Source organism: Aulonocara stuartgranti, assembly GCF_965226115.1.
Source record: "Aulonocara stuartgranti genome assembly, chromosome: 3".
Classification (NCBI taxonomy): Eukaryota; Metazoa; Chordata; class Actinopteri; order Cichliformes; family Cichlidae; genus Aulonocara; species Aulonocara stuartgranti.
Genome location: NC_138941.1, coordinates 7,709,375 through 7,728,686, shown reverse-complemented (window position 1 = coordinate 7,728,686; position 19,312 = coordinate 7,709,375). Strand labels below are relative to the sequence as shown.

The following is a 19,312-nucleotide window of genomic DNA, read 5'->3' as shown; positions in this document are numbered from 1 at the left end:
ACAAAAAATGGCAAGAAGCTGCTGTATTATTAACTGCAATAGCCGGTGTTGTGCCAAAAAGTGATTGTCTGCCAAAAACTGATTTCCGGTATTTGCAAAGAAACTGATTGCTCGTATTTAAATTGCTATAAGTAACTTGTTGGGCTATAATATGTGAAACATATGTCAAATGCATCCCTCATGGATGACATTAAGTCATACTGAGCTACAAACAACATTAGTGTAACAAGGTAGAAGCCGCAATCAGTCTTTGGCAGTGACTTTTATATAACCTTTATTTATGCCGTAAAAAAAAAAATCTAATTAACATTAAAAATGTATTTTGTAAGAAGTAGTTGGACAGCAGAAATGGCTCAAATATTACAATTATTTTTCCACTACTAATTAATTACCGTTGAGCTCAAAGGTTATATTAATACACGGTTAACGAATGTGTATTTATGACGACGATTTGTGAGACGAACAAAGGTAAACGTACCTTTGTTCGTACGATGGTCTTTCGGTGCATTTCAAGGTCCTGCACCCATCCGTCGGTAAACTGTACCTGGGCTTGTTGCAGTGACCTGAAGTTACTAAACTTCATGAGTGTATGCACTCACTCCAAGAACCGTATAATTATAAATCTGAGCATGGTGAAAGTTGGGCAGCACGCTAACGTCTTTTGTCCCTCTGTGTGCTCGTAAGGGTCTGACCCTTTCACTCCTTTGATTTTTCCTCGTATCTTTTCTTTGTCTTTTCGTCGAGTCTGTCTTTGTACGGACCGGCATTGTTCTCCGTCGTTTTGTACATTCCTTTTTTGTGCGGCAAAGAAAAAACAAGAAGGTATTGGAACCGGAGAATGAACGTTTTGCGGTGCTGCAATTGCAAATGCTTGTATTTGATGCGGTACTTGGATTGTTTTGCCAGGAGTTCCCGGCATGCAATGCGCAAAGTCACGTGGTCTGTCAATCGCTATAGGAAAAACCATAAAGCCTTTGCATGAAAACAACTGCTTTGATGTACACTGCCTTGTTGGTATATATGTATCAATCTAATAAAGTTAAACCTACACCATTCTCCCTATTCGGGATTTTAAACAGTACATAGCGGAAACAAAAAGACTGCTTGGTAGAGTTAACCTCCTGAACTATCTACAACACATGGTAGAAACCTGAAATTAAGACCAAGAACACTAGAGGTGAGACATGATCATTAATTAATATTAAAATTAATAAATGACAGATTTAGGGATATTTTCATAAAGTATTTATTTACCAAAACAATAGAAAACAGCATGGTAGCACAATATATTTTGTTAACACAGCAACCTTTAAATATGAAAGGAGACAGAGAAAGAAAGGTGAGAAAGAAGAATAAGAATAACACTTAATTGAGTTTTTGATGGCATTTTACACACAGTACTAATACAGTATCTAGAAAATATGGGAAAATACTGGCATCATATACAGTACTTACTTCTGAAGAAATTATATGGGACCCTGAAAAACAGGACACAAGTGAAAGGACAAAGAACTGTGAATGGCAATTGATGGACTTGCTCAGATGATCACAGTACTGGCATCTTTATTCCAGAAAGGAATTAGAGAAATCATATACACTAGTACTTACGTTGATGAACTTAAAAAGTTGAAAGGTCTCGAACCTCTTAAACAAACAATGTATGATCAGACCCTGACAAACAGGACAGAAAGGAATAAAGATTAGATGAAAATTAAAATCTATAAAGGACAGATTATGATTGAATTGTATCACCAAAGACTATTCACTCATCAATAAAAGGTCACCTACAACACTTCCACAGCAGCAACACTGAACATATCTTAAGACATGGATACCTTTATGAAGTGAAAGGACAGACAGTGAAGGTTGAGAAAGAATTGTACTTAATAGATTTTTTCAGACGATGACAGTACTGGTATGCTTACTCTAGAAAAATGGTTGAATCATATTCCATATAGTACTTACTTAAAATGAACACACTTCAGTCCTCCTAAAATGACTGACAGCATCTGAAATGAAACAATGACAGATTAAGACTGTAAGAATATATGTTTATAAATGCCTAATACTCCAATCTCATATTTATTCTATCTATTAAGATGGACAAATTCTAAGCATTTACCAATCACTTGACTTGTTTGAAGTGAAGGTAGATACTAAACGTATTCATTTAGGCAATAACAATAAAGCTGAATTTAATATTAACAATAGATAATTAGGAATGTTTTGCTCATTTTTATTTCACCTCACCAGGTTACAAAAGGAGCTTTCTCAGCAGGTCACTCTTCTCAGCTACCCTGTCAATGACCATGTCAGAGTCCAATGACATGAGAATGTCCTTTTCAGTGGCCATCAGCATAAACATCTCCAGCTTGTTTGCAGACAGGCTGCTTCGGAGTCTGCTTTTAATGAACTTGAGTGTAGAGAACGTTCTTTCACAGGCAACCTGAGTGAGGGAGAGGGTCAGCAGGTACTTGTATGCCAGCCCAAGGAGACGATAGGCATCAGACAGCATGTTGAACCGCCTGAGTATTTGATAGCAGCACAGTGGGCAATTTTTGCAAGAACCACAGCTTTCGGTCACAATTTCAATTTCTTCGTCCCATTCTTCAGATCTGTCCTTTGCTGTTCTGGTCGTGTACTCATCTACATGTGATGTCTTAAGCCTTTCCCACTGTTCAGCAAAACGTTTCAGTTCTGACTGAAGGTTATTAACTGTAGCCCTGCTGTCAAATTTAAGTAGACAGGCGCTGAGGTTCTGAAATGCATTACTTGGAAGAGAAACTGTTCTGACCTGGCTAAACTTCCTGGGGTCCAACCATGCCAAATCGGCAAGAAGAGGGCCATGTATGACAAATCGTCTGTGGATTGCTTCAATAACTGTGTCCAGGATGATGTTTTGCACTTTCACCTCATATGATTTCTCAGCATTGATTTGCAACTCATCTTCAGGCATCTCTCCGGCCATGCCTTTTCTCCTTTTGGCTCTCTTTTTAGGTAGTTCAGCCTCCACTTCCATGTCTGTGTTGTTCTCCCTCTCCTCTAGTTTTTGATTTGTCTGTTTCACAAATGTGTCTGCAGCTGTCTTCACAGTTGGAAAGTCCCTGGCAATACTTTTGAGGCCATCTTGTGTGGCAGTCACCATATGATGGGCAGAGAGAATGTCCATCCCCTTTGACTGGAGGTACTTTGACAGAGGAGTTGTTGCTCAAACACTCTAAGAAATATCTGTGCTGTTAACACAGTTTCATGCTTCAAGAGACACTCTTTAAAGCCTCGTGCTTTGGCACGAACAGCTGGCTTTTCTTTTTCCCTCTTTTCAATGGCTTCCATCGTCAGCACTACATCAACGAAGAGGCCATCATCTGGTTTTCCAAAATGTCCAAAGATTTTCTGGAGGGCATCATGCTTGGCCCACCACCGTGTCTCACCTATTGGACTGAGGCATCTGTGTCTTGTGTTTTCGGTTTGTTTCTCCCACAGATTAAGCCTGTGATAGGACTCCTTGATGAACACAGCTATGTCATTAAGTAAATTAAAGAGTGATCCACTTTCAATGACACTTTGTGTTGTGTCAGCAATCACAAGATTAAGTATGTGTGCATAGCACCACACATGCACATGAGTTGGAGACTGGGCAGTCATAAGTGCTGAAAAGCCTTTGTACTGGCCCTGCATATTTGAAGCACCATCTGTTGCATTCCCAGTGCACATGGCCTTGTCTAGATTCAGATGCTCTAAAACTCCGGAAAGCAAGTTTACAAAGTACTGCCCCGTGGATGCTTCGCACCTCACTATGGAGACAAGCCTCTCCTGCACAGACTCAGTAACATACCTGATGATTACTGAACACTGATCATAACCTGTGATGTCTTGGGTTGTGTCTAGCTGAACAGAAAACATCCCAGCTTTCTGGACATCACTGGCGATGCTCTCTTGAAGGAGATGGCCAAGTGCATCAATCACTGAGTTGACAGTTGTTTTGGAGAGTAGGGTGATGAGAGATCCTCTACCTCTTGATCCACTGGTCTGATGCAACTTCTTGCTTTTTTCAATGCAGTCATTCAAATGTTCTCCAAGGCACATATCATACTTGCCTAATAACACAATCAGTTCCAGAAAGTTACCATGATCGATGGTGTTATCACCTAAAGTGTATGCAGCCTCATTCTCCACATGCCTATAGCTGAGTCCCCTCTTCCCAAGTACTTTGATCACATCCACTATACGCTCTAAAACTTGCCGTCTCTTTTTCACTTGTGCTCTGTGAGCTGACAACTGACTGCCAGCAAACAAGCTCCTGATGTTGCCTTTTGAGCAGCTTAAGAAAAAAGCTTCAGCACAGGTCTGGTGTGTATTGCTCTTTTCATGCTCCTCTGTGCGCAGATGTATATGTCGCCAGTCACTCATGCCTGTTATAAATGTGCTGGTGTCAGTCAGCCTTGCAAATGCCAGACACACAAAGCAGAACAATAAATGGCGTTCTTTGCAATAAGTAAGCCACTTCCTGTTGGTGCCATCTTTACAGCTGAACACCCTCATCACAACTGCACTGCTACTGTTCTGCTGTGGGTGGTAATCTAAGAAGGCCTGTAATATGGCAGGTTCAGGGCGAGCAAAGTAATCGATGCCCTGGCTCTCTCTCTCCTGCTCTTCCATCTCTCTCTCTTGTTCCATCTCTCTCTCTTGTTCCATCTCTCTCTTGCTCTTCCATCTCTCTCTCTTGCTCTTCCATCTCTCTCTCTTGCTCCATCTCTCTCTCTTGCTCTTCCATCTCTCTCTCTTGCTCTTCCATCTCTCTCTCTTGCTCTTCCATCTCTCCCTCTTGCTCTTCCATCTCTGTCTCATGCTCTTCCATCTCTCTCTCTTGCTCTTCCATCTCTCTCTCCTGCTCCATCTCTCTCTCTTACTCTTCCATCTCTCTCTCCTACTATTCCATCTCTCTCTCTTGCTCTTCCATCTCTCTCTCTTGCTCCATCTCTCTCTCTTGCTCTTCCATCTCTCTCTCTTGCTCTTCCATCTCTCTCTCTTGCTCTTCCATCTCTCCCTCTTGCTCTTCCATCTCTCTCTCTTGCTCTTCCATCTCTCCCTCTTGCTCTTCCATCTCTCTCTCTTACTCTTCCATCTCTCTCTCTTGCTCTTCCATCTCTCTCTCTCTCTCTTGCTCTTCCATCTCTCCCTCTTGCTCTTCCATCTCTCCCTCTTGCTCTTCCATCTCTCTCTCTTGCTCTTCCATCTCTCTCTCTTGCTCTTCCATCTCTCTCTCTTGCTCTTCCATCTCTCTCTCCTGCTCCATCTCTCTCTCTTACTCTTCCATCTCTCTCTCTTACTCTTCCATCTCTCTCTCTCTCTCTTGCTCTTCCATCTCTCTCTCTCTCTCTTGCTCTTCCATCTCTCTCTCTTGCTCTTCCATCTCTCCCTCTTGCTCTTCCATCTCTCCCTCTTGCTCTTCCATCTCTCTCTCTTGCTCTTCCATCTCTCTCTCTTGCTCTTCCATCTCTCTCTCTCTCTCTCTTGCTCTTCCATCTCTCTCTCTCTCTTACTCTTCCATCTCTCTCTCTTACTCTTCCATCTCTCTCTCTTACTCTTCCATCTCTCTCTCTTGCTCTTCCATCTCTCTCTCTCTCTCTCTTGCTCTTCCATCTCTCTCTCTCTCTTACTCTTCCATCTCTCTCTCTTGCTCTTCCATCTCTCTCTCTCTCTTGCTCTTCCATCTCTCTCTCTCTCTTACTCTTCCATCTCTCCCTCTTGCTCTTCCATCTCTCTCTCTTACTCTTCCATCTCTCTCTCTTGCTCTTCCATCTCTCTCTCTCTCTTGCTCTTCCATCTCTCTCTCTCTCTTACTCTTCCATCTCTCCCTCTTGCTCTTCCATCTCTCTCTCTTACTCTTCCATCTCTCTCTCTTACTCTTCCATCTCTCTCTCTTACTCTTCCATCTCTCTCTCTTGCCCTTCCATCTCTCTCTCTTACTCTTCCATCTCTCTCTCTTACTCTTCCATCTCTCTCTCTTGCCCTTCCATCTCTCTCTCTTACTCTTCCATCTCTCTCTCTTACTCTTCCATCTCTCTCTCTCTCTCTTGCCCTTCCATCTCTCTCTCTTACTCTTCCATCTCTCTCTCTCTCTTGCTCTTCCATCTCTCTCTCTTGCTCTTCCATCTCTCTCTCTCTCTTACTCTTCCATCTCTCTCTCTTGCTCTTCCATCTCTCTCTCTTGCTCTTCCATCTCTCTCTCTCTCTCTTGCTCTTCCATCTCTCTCTCTCTCTTACTCTTCCATCTCTCTCTCTTACTCTTCCATCTCTCTCTCTTGCTCTTCCATCTCTCTCTCTCTCTTGCTCTTCCATCTCTCTCTCTCTCTTGCTCTTCCATCTCTCTCTCTTGCTCTTCCATCTCTCTCTCTTGCTCTTCCATCTCTCTCTCTCTCTTACTCTTCCATCTCTCTCTCTTGCTCTTCCATCTCTCTCTCTTGCTCTTCCATATCTCTCTCTTGCTCTTCCATCTCTCTCTCTTGCTCTTCTGTCTCCTCTTTCACAGACTTCTCCACTTTTGATGATAAATCAGCTGGTGCAACATGGATTGGCACAATTTGTTAAGACTTTGAGAAGTTTGAGAAACTAACCTTAAGCATAAAATAAAATTTACTATCAGTAACTTCATAGCACCCGCCCAGCAGTATATAAACTCCGTCATGCTAGTTACGCTGTACGAGTTATTCTAAGCGACTGTATAAAGTCACCACAACGAAAACAAACTACAACTAAAATTAGTTTATATCTGACACAGATAGACAGCAGGTCATAACTTCTTACCTGAAGTTCAGTTCCTCTGCCACTATGACCGGCGGCCGCCTCGGGTCTCTCCTCCTCTTGCCTCCCCTTTCCTTCATCCACCTGCTGGCCTCCACCACTTGCTGATCTTGCTAAATCTATGGAAGCTGTGCCATAGCTACCACCAAACAATTCAGTAATTTTCACACATTTGGCAGCGTCTGCCTGAAGGGCTTGTTTCTTTTTGGCCCTAATTTTTTCGGCACCTCCTTTCCTTTTTTTGTTCTCCATTTTCTTTAGTTCGTCTATAAGATTGCTAAACATGGGGGAGGGTGCATCCGACCTCCTCGGCTGTAATTGGTCCAGCCCAGAGTCGATCATGACCAATTGGCCAGTCCAACGCCTTTCATTGTTTATACCCTTCCCAAAAAAAAAAAAAAAAAAAAAGAAATCGGTCGGCCCATAAAAACAAAAAATCGCCAGCGGCCCACCGGGCAAGTGTGTATGCCTGATGGCCAGTCCAGCTATGAGGGCAGGGCTGTGTTGGTCTGAGACTGTAGACAGTAAAAAGTCCACAGGAGAGATGGTAGCTGATTAAACAAGTGTCATGAGATAATAACAAAATGCAAAGATTGGTGACAGCGCTTGGAACCATAAGGCAACAAAAAACTGTGAGAAATAATTTAGGCTCTGCCTGTGAATCACTCTTTGCTTCTCTTCTTCCTTCCATCCCATCATTTCATATATCACTCTCCACTTGCTGTCTATCTGAGAACAAGGCACAACTTGCTGTTGCAATAAACTATAATCTAATTATCCACACCTAACAACTCTTGCACTTAATCTATAATAAAATGATGACAGAAAAATGTTATAGCCCTGCCTTTAGTAGCCTCACACAGCTCCTGCTGTTTCCTCCTCATGTCCTTACCAGCCATGTCTGCACAATGTTATATCATGAGTAATATTTTTTTTAAAATCCATCTAAATAAAACACACACATGCACGCACACAGTGACATGTTAGACCTTCTTCAGAATACTGTATATACTGTGGGCATCATGGTGCTGATCCAGAATCTTTTTTTTAAATTTATTTATTACTAGAGCTACAATAATAAAGCAATGAGGAGGGGGAAGTAATAAATATGAAATAATGTATTTATGATGATTCCATGTGTTTCACTATCCACTCTGTGCAGAGGCAAAGCTTATTACATGTTTAAACTGTAGAGATACAATCATTTTACTGCTGTAAAATCCAACTTTTGTCTTATTTAAAATATAAATCTAATATAATCTGCTTCTTAATGTATGTTCTTTAAAATACAGCGTGTGTTTTTAATATATTATAATTATAATAATGCATAATTATGTGGACATGCATATTAGATCGTTTTTAGTGAAATATAATCCCTCCAGAAAGGCAGGAAAAGCCCGGAAACTTACTTTAAAACTAAATATGTTCCCTAAAACGGTGACAGAGCTACAGACCCATGACAGCCTTACACAGGTAGCCAGCAGCTGTGACCAGCACTACCTGTGCAGTTAATAAAAGGACAGGTAATGTTTGTCGCGCTGTTGCACACACAGCACGCTCATTTGCTTCAGTTCGTCAGTAGCAACAAGACAGCTTACCAACGTGTACGTAATAAGCTGATACTCCTGTGTGCTACACACTACAGTGTACGCTGTACACCTACTTACTGGTTTTGTCGCATCAGTCTGTGTCTCTGAGTTAACTTGTGTTTCTCCTACAGCTCCGGACCGCTAAAAATGCGCGTGCTCTTTGTGAGCTCGTTCCCGGCTCGTAACCAGCGCGTTTTGCCGTCAAGGGCGATCATTGGTTAAATGTGATCATGTGACTGATGCAAGCCAGATCCTTTTATTTAGCAAAACTGTGATTAATAGTTAAATATTATTGTTGAGGGGCACAGACAGGACTCCGCACACACACACACATAAAAAAAAATAATAATAATAATTAAAAAAAAAAAAGTTGCCTCAACAAAAGGGCACCTTGGGCACCCATCAGGAAAGGGGCGGGTGCTCAAGCCCCTCTAGCCCCCCCTCTGCACGTGCCTGCTGTTAGGTTAATTGTGCTGATCCTCGGGTTGGGGGATTTGTGTTTGTACTGGAGCGCAAAATTCAAACCAATGGAAGATGGACAACAAAAGTTCAAAGCCATCAGGTGCTCAGGTTAGAAAAAAGAGAAAAGATGCAGGTAAGCAGACGTGTGATTGGATAATGGCAGCTCATCCTGAACCAATCAGACTAAACTCCAAACAATACATTATGTTACAGATTTTAATATTAATTAGTCATTGTTACTTGTTGATTTGTCCTTTTCTCATTGTGTGACGAATTATGACGACTGTTTGGTAGCTGTTATTGTCTCTCTCTCTCTCTTCATGTGTGTTTCTCTGGTGAAACAATAGTTTTCTGTTAATGTTAGGGCTGCACGATTTTGCATAAAATGAGAATCACGATTTTTTGGCTTAGAATTGAGATCATGATTCTCTCATAACAATAAATAAACATAAAACAACAAATGTCTCACGTTTTGTTGTTGCAGCAAAATGTTGTCCTGCTTGAAATTCCGTCTCCACCGTTGCTCGACGCTGCGTGTACAGAGCAGGTAGTGCAACAATAGAAAAATAGTTGCGGGAAGGCACTGTGTAGCGTTTGTCTAGGGTGTTGATCGTTTTCCTAAATCCCTCGTTTTGCACAGTGTTGATGGAGCCATATCTTTGGTCATGTGATAAGTGATAGCCTCCGTGATGTCTTTGTGCCTGCGGGAGTTCGACGTGTATAGGGAAGCGCTGTATAAGGTTCCCGTTATTGATATTTGGGTGGTTGACCGGGACGGATTTTCTCTTGTCACTTTCTCGTCATCCCTGACGTGCTCTCCGTTGTTTTTTCCCTGCTAATTTTAGCATCACACGGCACAGCTTCTGTATCACGTGGTATAAGGCTCCGCCCTTGTCATTTGTTGAGCAGGAAGAGTGAGCGCTTGTTTTTATGCAGAGTACGTCCCGGATCAAAATGTGAAGTTTTACAAATCACCACTTCTTTAGTGAATATCATTTCAGTCTCAGACAATCTCGTTTCTCTTACAGAGGTTGAATGCACCTTCTGCGGATGGCGGTACCACACAGTGTGCGTGGACTTCCCCTGCACAGAAGGCAACTACAAATGCTGTGAATGCTAAATAAACAGAAACAAATGATCCCTGTTGTCTTTGCTTGATGATTGGTTTGAGTCTTGACAATCCACATTGCTGGCGTTGCATCTTTCAATGCCAGCAATGGCAGGTATCAGTGCTCAAACCTTTTGTGTTTGTTTCCAACAAGTTGCCCACCCCGGGAAACAAAAATGTGTTCTTTTACTTGTCAGATGAACATATGAGCCACTTTGACTCTTCAGTGCAGTGTGGAGCCTAACAAAGATCTGTTTTGTGTCCCAGCTGATCAGCAGGAGGAGGAGAGTCTGACGGAGCAGCAGAGGAACATTTTCAGCTACTTGGACTCAGCTCAGCCACTACAGAGGAAACAATGAGCTCAACACAGAAGGTGACAGACAGAGCAGGACCATATGACCAAAGATATTTATCACCATATACATTTGAACATTTGCCATAACGATGTAGCTGACGATAGAATTGACAGCAGACAAAATACTTTACAGCTGCACAACTTTATTAAAAACCCATCAATGTATTTTCACTGAAACAAGCAGCTGTTGCTTATGTGCATTAAAGTTATATAAAAATGTAACAGTGCAAATGCAAATTCCTCGCTGACAGTTTAACCAAAAGGCGTTTCCAGTGGAAACTGGCCGACACATCCTGAGCATAACCATGTATAATATCCACTAAACTTCAGAAGAGGTTATACAGTCGTGGCCAAAAGGTTTGAGAATTGCATAAATATTGGAACCTGGAGAAGTTGCTGCTTAAGTTTTTATAATAGCATTTTGCCTGCACTCCAGAATGTTATGAGGAGTGATCAGATGAACTGCATCGTCCTTCTTTGCCATGAAAACGAACTTAATCCCCAAAAAGCCTTACCACTGCATTTCATTGCTGTCATCAAAGGACCTGCTGAGACCATTTCAGTGATCGTCTTCTTAACTCAGGTGAGAATGTTGGCGAGCACGAGGCTGGAGATCATCATGGCTGCATCCCGATTCAGGTTCTGCAGCTTTAAAGTCCTCAAGGGCCGCGTACTCAAAGACCGCTAAGGCCGAAGTGCGAGGCTCGTAGGCTCGTGAAATGGGACGTCTAGCCTCCGTCGCGCTGCCCAGGTTGCCTAGCAACCATGATACTAACAGCTGGAAACGTTTCATACAGCTTTGTTTGACAGAAATGAAGGAGAACATGTTGGTACTAAATGTGGCTCAATGCTTACATATATGTGTAAAAAGCAAATGTAGGAGCTGTCTGATAGAATGAAGAGTAGACTGATATATGAAATATTCCTTTATTGGGTGAGAAAATCAGACCATGTCATAACTGCTGTAAGTCACACAGAATAGATATCAGAGCCTTAACCCTTTAGAGCCGATCGGAGCGGGCACGCTCTGTTTTGCGTAACTATTTTTAAATCCCAGTAGCACTGAAACCACGTAAGCTAGCGCAAAAAATTTTTTTTTGCATATGAAACCGGATGAGTTGTACTTACATCTTATGCCATCAGCTTGTCCTAGGTCACGGTTTCCTTCCACATAAAGCTTTGCAAAAACTGCATAAAAAGCGCTTGCAGGAACAAAAACATAATATTCCAGAAACACGCTTCGCCGATCCGATCAGCTGTTCATAACACTTCCTACGTTGGAATAGACATCAGCACGAACTTTTGCATTTCCGCCATTACCTGCCCGAAACCGGAAGTGACGTCATTTTCGCGGAAATGTATTCTTTTTTGCCATCAGAGCCTCAGGGTCTATACTGGTCTTTTTAAAAGTTATCTTTGACTTTATGACTTTCTGTGTCGTTTCTGGGATGCTTAGGACTCATATTGCACTGCTGGAAATAGTTTATTTTGATGCATATGCTGCTTTTTTGCAAATTTGCACTATAATATTTATTTTCGTTTTTCCTGCAGTGTATAAAAATTGGTGTATTTCAAAAATAAAACTATGAAGACACTCAAAATAAATTTCCTGAGGTGGGAAACTATTTTGTGCACCTTTTTTGTATTTACAGTTTTGACGGATAAGCCTCTTAAATTTCTCTAACTAGAAATATATGTTAAAACAGCAAAAACGATTTTCAATTTTTTTGTAGTTTATTGCACTTTTTTGCAATTTATGTAATTACTATGCACTTAATGAATACATATTATTAAAATTTGGGCTATAATGGTTGTATTGATGTATAGCAAATTGAAATGCTCCCAAAAATGGCTCCACAGCATGTAAAAATATAATATAAGCTCTGGCGGACTTGGTTCTATGGTAGGTCTTAAAGGGTTAAACAGGGTGACTTCTGCTAAATGGGTCAAACTGGGCAGAAAGTCTACAAATACATAACATCCTTATAGAATATGATGTAACACTATAGATCAACTTAGCTCAGAATATATAAAGCATATAAACAGTTACAGCAATATGATGCAACAAACACAGCAGCTACTGATCCAAAATACTCAAAGCTTCATAGAACTGAAACCAACATTTATTTTTAGCTCCATTCTTCTGCTGATACAGACTTTAGGTTTCTGAACATTAAACTTGTTGCTGCCTTTCATAGTGTGTAACTTGAAGGCCCTGAGTACTTTCTCCCACACTGAAAACACTGGGATGATCACATTATTTGAACATTACCTAATAAGACTGATTCAGCACAGACAGTTATGTTAAACTTTCCTAGCAGTCCTTCACAAAGAGGGAACAGTCTGTCTATTCTCTCCATCTGTCAGCTGCTGCTGGCTCTTCCTCCTTGTTAAGAAAAATACTCTAAAACACTTCTTCAGTAAAGACTCAGAGAAGAGAAACACACAGAACTTCTTGCTAGCAAGGGCAGTCTCCAGAACTGAGACTCGCACTAAGAAACTGCGCCGGTCTTTATTTATACTTCAGTGAGCGTTTGTTCTTTACATTGGAATGTGGAGGTGTACGTGTGTGTGTGTGTGTGTGTGTGTTGCTGATCAAAGGGTCATATAACATGAAAGCACAAAAGGAAACATCCTTGGTCAGGAAGAGGGTAATCTCCCCCTCACCCTAGATGGTTCACCCTAGATAACACAGTGAGGAAGTCCAGCAGTTCATCTAGACAAAAAGGCACTTAGACTAAAACAGACATAGCTATGTTAAAACAATAAAACAAGGTGCAACCTCTCCCCATGCTCCCAGGATGTGGGGGCGGACACTAAAACACCTTGAAGTGTTACAGGCCCCCTAGGATTAGACATTCTTTCACTATGTCACCAACTAGACACTAATGATTACATGCAGTATTCTACCATATACAAACTTATATTATTAAAAGATTATACTGACGTCTAAATACAATTTCCTATTGACACTCCCTCCTGTTGTCAGAAAAACTTTTAAGTGAAATATCAGTTTGTAACATCTTGTCGTACATTTTCTGTCACATCGTCATTAATCACACAAAGTCTTCATGTTCCAACAGGTCAGAGTCATCATCATCATTTGTCACGGCTGTATATGCAGCAACAGTGGAAAATATTATGCGGTTAATCATGAGTTTTAGACATGGCAATATAAACGTTACAAAGACACAAAATAAAAGTAAGAATATCCCAACTCCAATGAGTAGCCTTTTTAGCACCTGTAACCAGGAGCCAGTGTAAAGCCAAGAAAACCAGTCACTCGGCATCCATCATCCGTCATCCAATCTGCCAGAGTGGTTTCACGAATCGATTTATCTAGTGGCTCGCTAGTAACTGGTAGCGGAAAAGGTCTCCCATGTATAATCTCAAATGGGGACAGCTTGTTGCTTCCTTGTGTTATTCTCATCCACATCTTGACCAGGCCCAAACATTCTGGCCATGGTCTGCCAGTTTCTTCCATTATTTTCCTGAGCCTTTGTTTTATAGTGCCATTTGTTCTCTCCACTAATCCTGCACTCTGTGGATGATAGGCACAATGATGTTTCAAACTGAAACCTAATTCTTCAGATGCTTTACTGATCACATCATTTACAAAATGGGTTCCATTATCTGATCTTATCAGAGTAGGAATTCCATATGTTGGAATGAAATGATTGCATAGACACTTTGCAACTGAGATTGCGTCTGCTTTTTTCACTGGGTATATTTCCGGCCATTTTGAGAATACATCTATAATTACTAGAGCATATTTTGAGCCCTGACACTTATTCAATTCAATAAAATCCATGTGGATTGTATGAAATGGATGAGGTGGTGTAGGAAAATGTCCTCTTTTTGGTCTTAAATTACCTTGGGTATTATGTTTTTGGCAGGTCATACATGTTCTCACATACTCTTTTGCTGAAGTTTCAAAATTTATAGCATAAAATTGTTGGGTTATTATAAAGGTCATCCCTCCTGTTGAGACATGACTTAAACCATGGCTCACTAGAGCGCCTGTCTTGTGCAATGATTTAGGAAGAATGGGTTTTCCTGCAATTTTCATTATACCATCAATATCTAGTACTGCGCCATACTTTAGCCATTGCTTTTGTTCCTTTGATGGTGCTGCTTTTTGTTCATCCTGCAGTACAGATATCGGAATGGTATGATTTTCATGAGTGGCTAACAAAATTGTAGTTGTCATGGCTGCTGCTTTTGCAGCTTTATCGGTGAAATTGTTTCCCTTCGTAATGTCAGATTCATCTTTCTGATGTGCTGCACATTTACAAATTGCTAAATGTCGCGGTAGATGTACTGTTTGTAACAGTCGCTTTAGCAAATCTGCATGCTGAACTGGGTTTCCAGAGGAGGTAACCATTCCTCTGTTATCCCATATTTTTGCAAAGTGGTGAACTGCTGCAAATACATACTGGCTGTCTGTGTGGATATTAGGGCTGGGTATCGTCACTGATTTCTAGAATCGATTCAATTCCGATTCACAAGGTCCCAAATCGATTCGATCCACGATTCGATTTAATTCGATTCGATTCGATTTAAATCTGGGAAATTTTGACAGTCAGAAGTATAATTCAGATCAGAACATTTACATATTTTTGTATCTATAAAAAGGAAGCTGACACTCGCAAGACTTTATCCAAGGTGTGAGCATCACAGCAGATGCCTTTGTGTCAAAGTAGCTGAGATTAAAACACAGAAAAACATGAAGGTTTTCCTGGCCTGGGATTTTATAAAAATATTCTGCAGTACATCAAAAACGAAAGAAAACCATTAATTAATTAACATTACCTCTGACGTTACAGCGGTTTTATTAGAGACACGGCTAAGCATTTTGCATTTTGAATAATATTAAAAAGTTTAAATTTGTTCAGTATTGAACAGCAGAAATGAGGTTTTCTTTTCGGAAGAATGTAAAAGGGAAAAAAACAGCGGCCGACAGCGCTGTAAACAACAGTAGACTTGTGCATAACAAGCAAGCGAATAATGAAGAAAGCGAAACTGTTCGAGAGAGAGAGGGGGGGGGGGGGGAGGGAGAGAGGGAGAGAGAGAGAGCTGCGCATCGCAATGGAAGCAAAACAGTAAAAGAGTGAATTCATGACGATGTTTATGTGAAGCGTTTGGATCTTGTTTAGCTGCTGGTTCGGTCAATATTGTTTGGAGAGACATCAAACTAACAGCTTTAGAATCAGCGCATAAAGGGCGTGAACACAAAGCGCGGACCCGGATCAGCGAGCTGTCGGCTTTCAGCCCCGACTGTGAGAAAGGCGACATCTAACTGATTCTGATCCGCGGGTTGCGCTGTGTGTTTAAGTCTATGTGCAGAATCCCTGTACCTGCTCTCATTTACTGTTTGGTGGTTCTTGAAATTTTGTGAGATGTCACCAGAGATTCTGGCATTTCGGACAAAATAAATTTATATTAAAAAATCGATTCAGGATTTTAATGAATCGATTTTACGTTATCCAAGCCAGAATCGATTTTAATCGATGAATCGATTATAAAAACCCACCCCTATTAATATCCTTTCCTTCATGTATCTCACATGCTCTGATTACTGCAATCAGTTCTGCACTCTGAGCTGAATGCGTGTGTGGCAAGGCTCTTGCTTCCACTATAGTGTCTGATGTAGTTACTGCATATCCTACACAGTTACGCCCTAGTGCATTTTTTGATGCTGAACCATCAACAAAGATGTCAATGAAACCTTCTTGTGGTGTACTGTAAATGTCAGCACGTGGTTTAGTTTCCTCTTCTAATTTTTCCACGCAGCAATGTGTTTTTCCCTCTGTAGGTGTTGGCAACAATGTGCTAGGATTTAAAGGTCCACATCTCACTATGTTGATGTGGGATTGTGAAAGCAGTATGCCAACATAGGAGAGTTGTCTCCCATGCGTTAAGAAAGGCAAATGTACTTGTAGCAGTATAGAAGTTACTGCATGCTAATAGTCAGGGTGTGTCCCAAAACTATGTTGGCAGATCTTTGCACTGCCTCTGCAGCTGCTGCACATGCTTGTACACAGGTTGGCATTCCCGCGGCCACTGAATCGAGTTTACTTGAATAAAAGGCTAGTGGCCTTTGTTTTTCTCCGAATGATTGTGTCAATACTGCTTTCATGTATCCCTGTGTTCCGTCTACGTTCAAGTAGAATGTTTTGTCATAATCTGGTAATGCAAGCACAACGTTAGTTTGGAGCATGACTTTTAATTTATTAAATGCTCCTTCTGCTTCTGGTGTTCACTGTATTTTATCTTTTAAAGCAAGATTTTTTCCATAGATTAGATTTTGCAGTGGTTGTACCTGTGCCGCATATTCTGGAATCCACGCCCTGCAGTAATTACATAACCCGAGAAAACTCATCATCTGTTGCTTAGTTTGTGGCTGTGGTGCATTTTGTATAGCTTCTTTTCTTTTGTTTAGGAGTTTCCTTCCTTCACCTGAGAGGGTATGACCTAAGTATGTTACTTCAGGTCTCCATAATTGGAGTTTATTCAGAGACACTTTGTGGCCTTGCTCTGCCAGGTGACGCAGCACAGCCATAGTATTCTGTTTACACCCTTCCTCTGTGTGGCCAGTCACTAAAATATCATCTACATAAAGTAGAAACTGTCCCTCTGTTGGCAGAGGGCAGGACATCATTGATTTCTTTAAAGCTTCAGCATAGAGAGTGGGGCTGTTTTGAAATACCTGAGGTAACCTAGTATAGGTGTATCTCTGTCCCTCAAATGTGAAGCCAAACAGGTGTCGCGCATCTGGATGTAAAGGCACTGAGAAAAAGGCGTTTGATAAATCTATCACTGAGAACCATTGTTCTTTTGGAGTGACTTGATTTAGTATAGTGTGAGGATTTGCTACTACTGGTGGTATCGTTTCAGTAATTTCATTTATTGCTCGCAGATCGTGTACCAAACGATATTTTAAATTAAATAATTTCCCCCAGGGATCAATAAAGTATTCTGATTCTGATTTTCCAGTGTTAGCTTTCTTAACTGGGAAGATTGGAGTATTGCAGGTAGCAGAATTCGTTTTTATTAAAATTCCTGCTTTTTCCATATCTTTTATCACTGGCTTGATCCCTTCTATTGCTTCCTTAGATAAGGGATACTGCAGTTTAATGGGCCTGTGGGATGAAGTAGTCTGTACTTTTACCGAATCTGCGTTTTTTATTAATCCCACATCAGTTGGACCATCCGACCACAGTGTAGAAGGTAAACTTTTAAGTGCTGGCTCTTCTTCTAACGAGAGAATTTCTCATTTTTGCGTACTGTCGTACAAATGAGTGTTGGGTGTAGTTTTTATCACCCAGCCTAGTGTGTATCTCATGCACCCTGTTCTTTTACCCTGTGCCAAACCCTCTTCTTCCGTAGGCGTATATTTATCATTTTCTTCTTTTTGCAGGATGTCACCTAATTGGTACCATTGTGTACCTGTTGTTTTTGCAACTGACACATGGGGCTTTGCGATCCTATTCAAGTTTTTTACTTGGTCTCGTTGGATCACGGAACATACTGCATTTCCGCTTTTTGTAACATATAAGTGTTGCAAAGTCAAATATGGGCTTTTTAGGCTGTGCACCTGTTTATCATACAGAGGGTCTGGGCCTGGGGTTTGTTTATAGCGCAGGGTGTTGTGATACTCGGTTGGCTTCTTTTTTTCTGCACTTGCGGGGAGATGTTTTTCAGCTGCTTCTTTGAGCTGCATAAGCGGTGGCAAATCTAATGACCAGTAGTAGTTTGGCTCTCCTTTTCCTTCCCTCTGATAGGGGTCTCCCTCTACTAACATTATTTCTGCCGTCATACCTGTTACTGTGGGGATAACTCCTATCCCTAATTTTGTCATCGCGTCTCTTCCTAGTAAGTTTACTGGGCAGGTTGGGTCTATTATACATGGCATGTAACAGGAGCGTTGACTGGGTTTGTGCAAAAATGTCAGTGGCATTGTTAGTGGCTGGGTTTTTACATGCCCTGACGCTGTTTTCACCATTACTACTTCTCTAGAAAAGGTTGTGCGTGGGGGCTCTGCCTTAAGTACTGTTTTACAAGCTCCTGTATCACACAACACTTCCAACTTTTTGCCATTTACATAGATCGTAAGCGTTGGCTTCCCGTCCAGTAAACTTACTAGCTGATGAATGTTATATACACTCAACAAAAATATAAACGCAACACCTTTGTTACTGCTCCCATTCCCCATGGGATGGACGTAGAGACCTAAAATTCAGTCCAGATACACAATATAACCATCCCTCCCAAACAGTGGTCACAAATCAGTCCAAATGTGTGGTAGTGGGCACATCTGCCATATTGAGATAATCCATCCCACCTCACAGGTGTGCCACATCAGGATGCTGATCTGACATCATGAGTAGTGCACAGGTGTACCTCAGACTGCCCACAACAAAAGGCCACCCTGGAATGTGCAGTTTTTTGCGCTATTGGGGGTCTGGGGACCCAGAACCGGTCAGTATCTGGTGTGACCACCATTTGCCTCATGCAGTGCAACACATTGTCGCATGGAGTCTATCAGATTGTCAATTGTGGCCTGTGGAATGTTGGTCCACTCCACTTCAATGGCTGTGCGAGGTTGTTGGATATTCGTGGGAACTGGTACACGCTGTCGTATACGCCGGTCAAGCACATCCCGAACATGCTCAATGGGTGACATGTCCGGTGAGTATGCTGGCCATGCAAGAACTGGGACATTCTCAGCTGCCATCTGCCCTGAACAATGTGAACCATGATTCATCCGTGAAGCGCACACCTCTCCAACGTGCCAGACGCCATCGAATGTGAGCATTTGCCCACACAAGTCTGTTACGGCGACGAGCTGGAGTCAGGTCATATGTGATGTGCTGCCATATTCTCTGAAACGCCTGTGGAGACGGCTTATGGTTGAGAAATGAACATTCAATGCACGGGCGACAGATCTGGTTGACATTTCTGCTGTCAGCATGCCAGTTGCACGCTCCCTCA

At 41.6% G+C, this 19,312-nt stretch overlaps 4 protein-coding genes across 8 annotated transcripts in view; 1 reads left to right on the top strand and 3 right to left on the bottom strand.

The window, feature by feature from the left end:
- The window catches only part of LOC309702177 (NACHT, LRR and PYD domains-containing protein 3-like), a 330,494-nt gene that overhangs the window by 45,348 nt on the left and 265,834 nt on the right, over window positions 1-19,312 (bottom strand). The gene's annotated exons all lie outside the window — the stretch shown is intronic.
- Window positions 1-19,312, bottom strand: part of LOC309702219 (protein NLRC3-like) — a 154,133-nt gene that overhangs the window by 93,735 nt on the left and 41,086 nt on the right. The gene's annotated exons all lie outside the window — the stretch shown is intronic.
- Window positions 1-19,312, top strand: part of LOC309702288 (uncharacterized protein) — a 31,055-nt gene that overhangs the window by 1,445 nt on the left and 10,298 nt on the right. The window contains exons 2-4 of one of the 3 annotated variants that reach the window (XM_082526899.1): window positions 9,701-9,792; window positions 9,884-9,949; window positions 10,231-10,336. In XM_082526899.1, the coding sequence (XP_082383025.1) occupies window positions 10,319-10,336 (18 nt within the window). In that variant the 5' untranslated portion in view covers window positions 9,701-9,792; window positions 9,884-9,949; window positions 10,231-10,318. The remainder of the gene's footprint in view (window positions 1-9,700; window positions 9,793-9,883; window positions 9,950-10,230; window positions 10,337-19,312) is intronic. The other 2 variants (XM_082526900.1, XM_082526898.1) reach the window with 2 other exon arrangements.
- Window positions 1,738-5,054, bottom strand: LOC309702346 (uncharacterized protein). 2 transcript variants are annotated; one of them, XM_082527038.1, is made up of 3 exons: window positions 4,932-5,054; window positions 2,251-4,816; window positions 1,738-2,009 (listed from the first exon to the last, which is right to left on the bottom strand). In XM_082527038.1, exon 2 carries the CDS (start codon window positions 3,167-3,169, stop codon window positions 2,255-2,257), a length of 915 nt encoding a protein of 304 aa, XP_082383164.1. In that variant the 5' UTR covers window positions 3,170-4,816; window positions 4,932-5,054; the 3' UTR covers window positions 1,738-2,009; window positions 2,251-2,254. The 2 variants fall into 2 exon arrangements, with proteins under 2 accessions (XP_082383164.1, XP_082383163.1); XM_082527037.1 differs by having other exon boundaries at window positions 1,738-4,816.

Coding starts and splice junctions, on each gene's coding strand:
- LOC309702346 (XM_082527037.1), bottom strand. CDS start 3,169: ATGGACATTCTCTCTGCCCATCATATGGTGACTGCCACACAAGATGGC.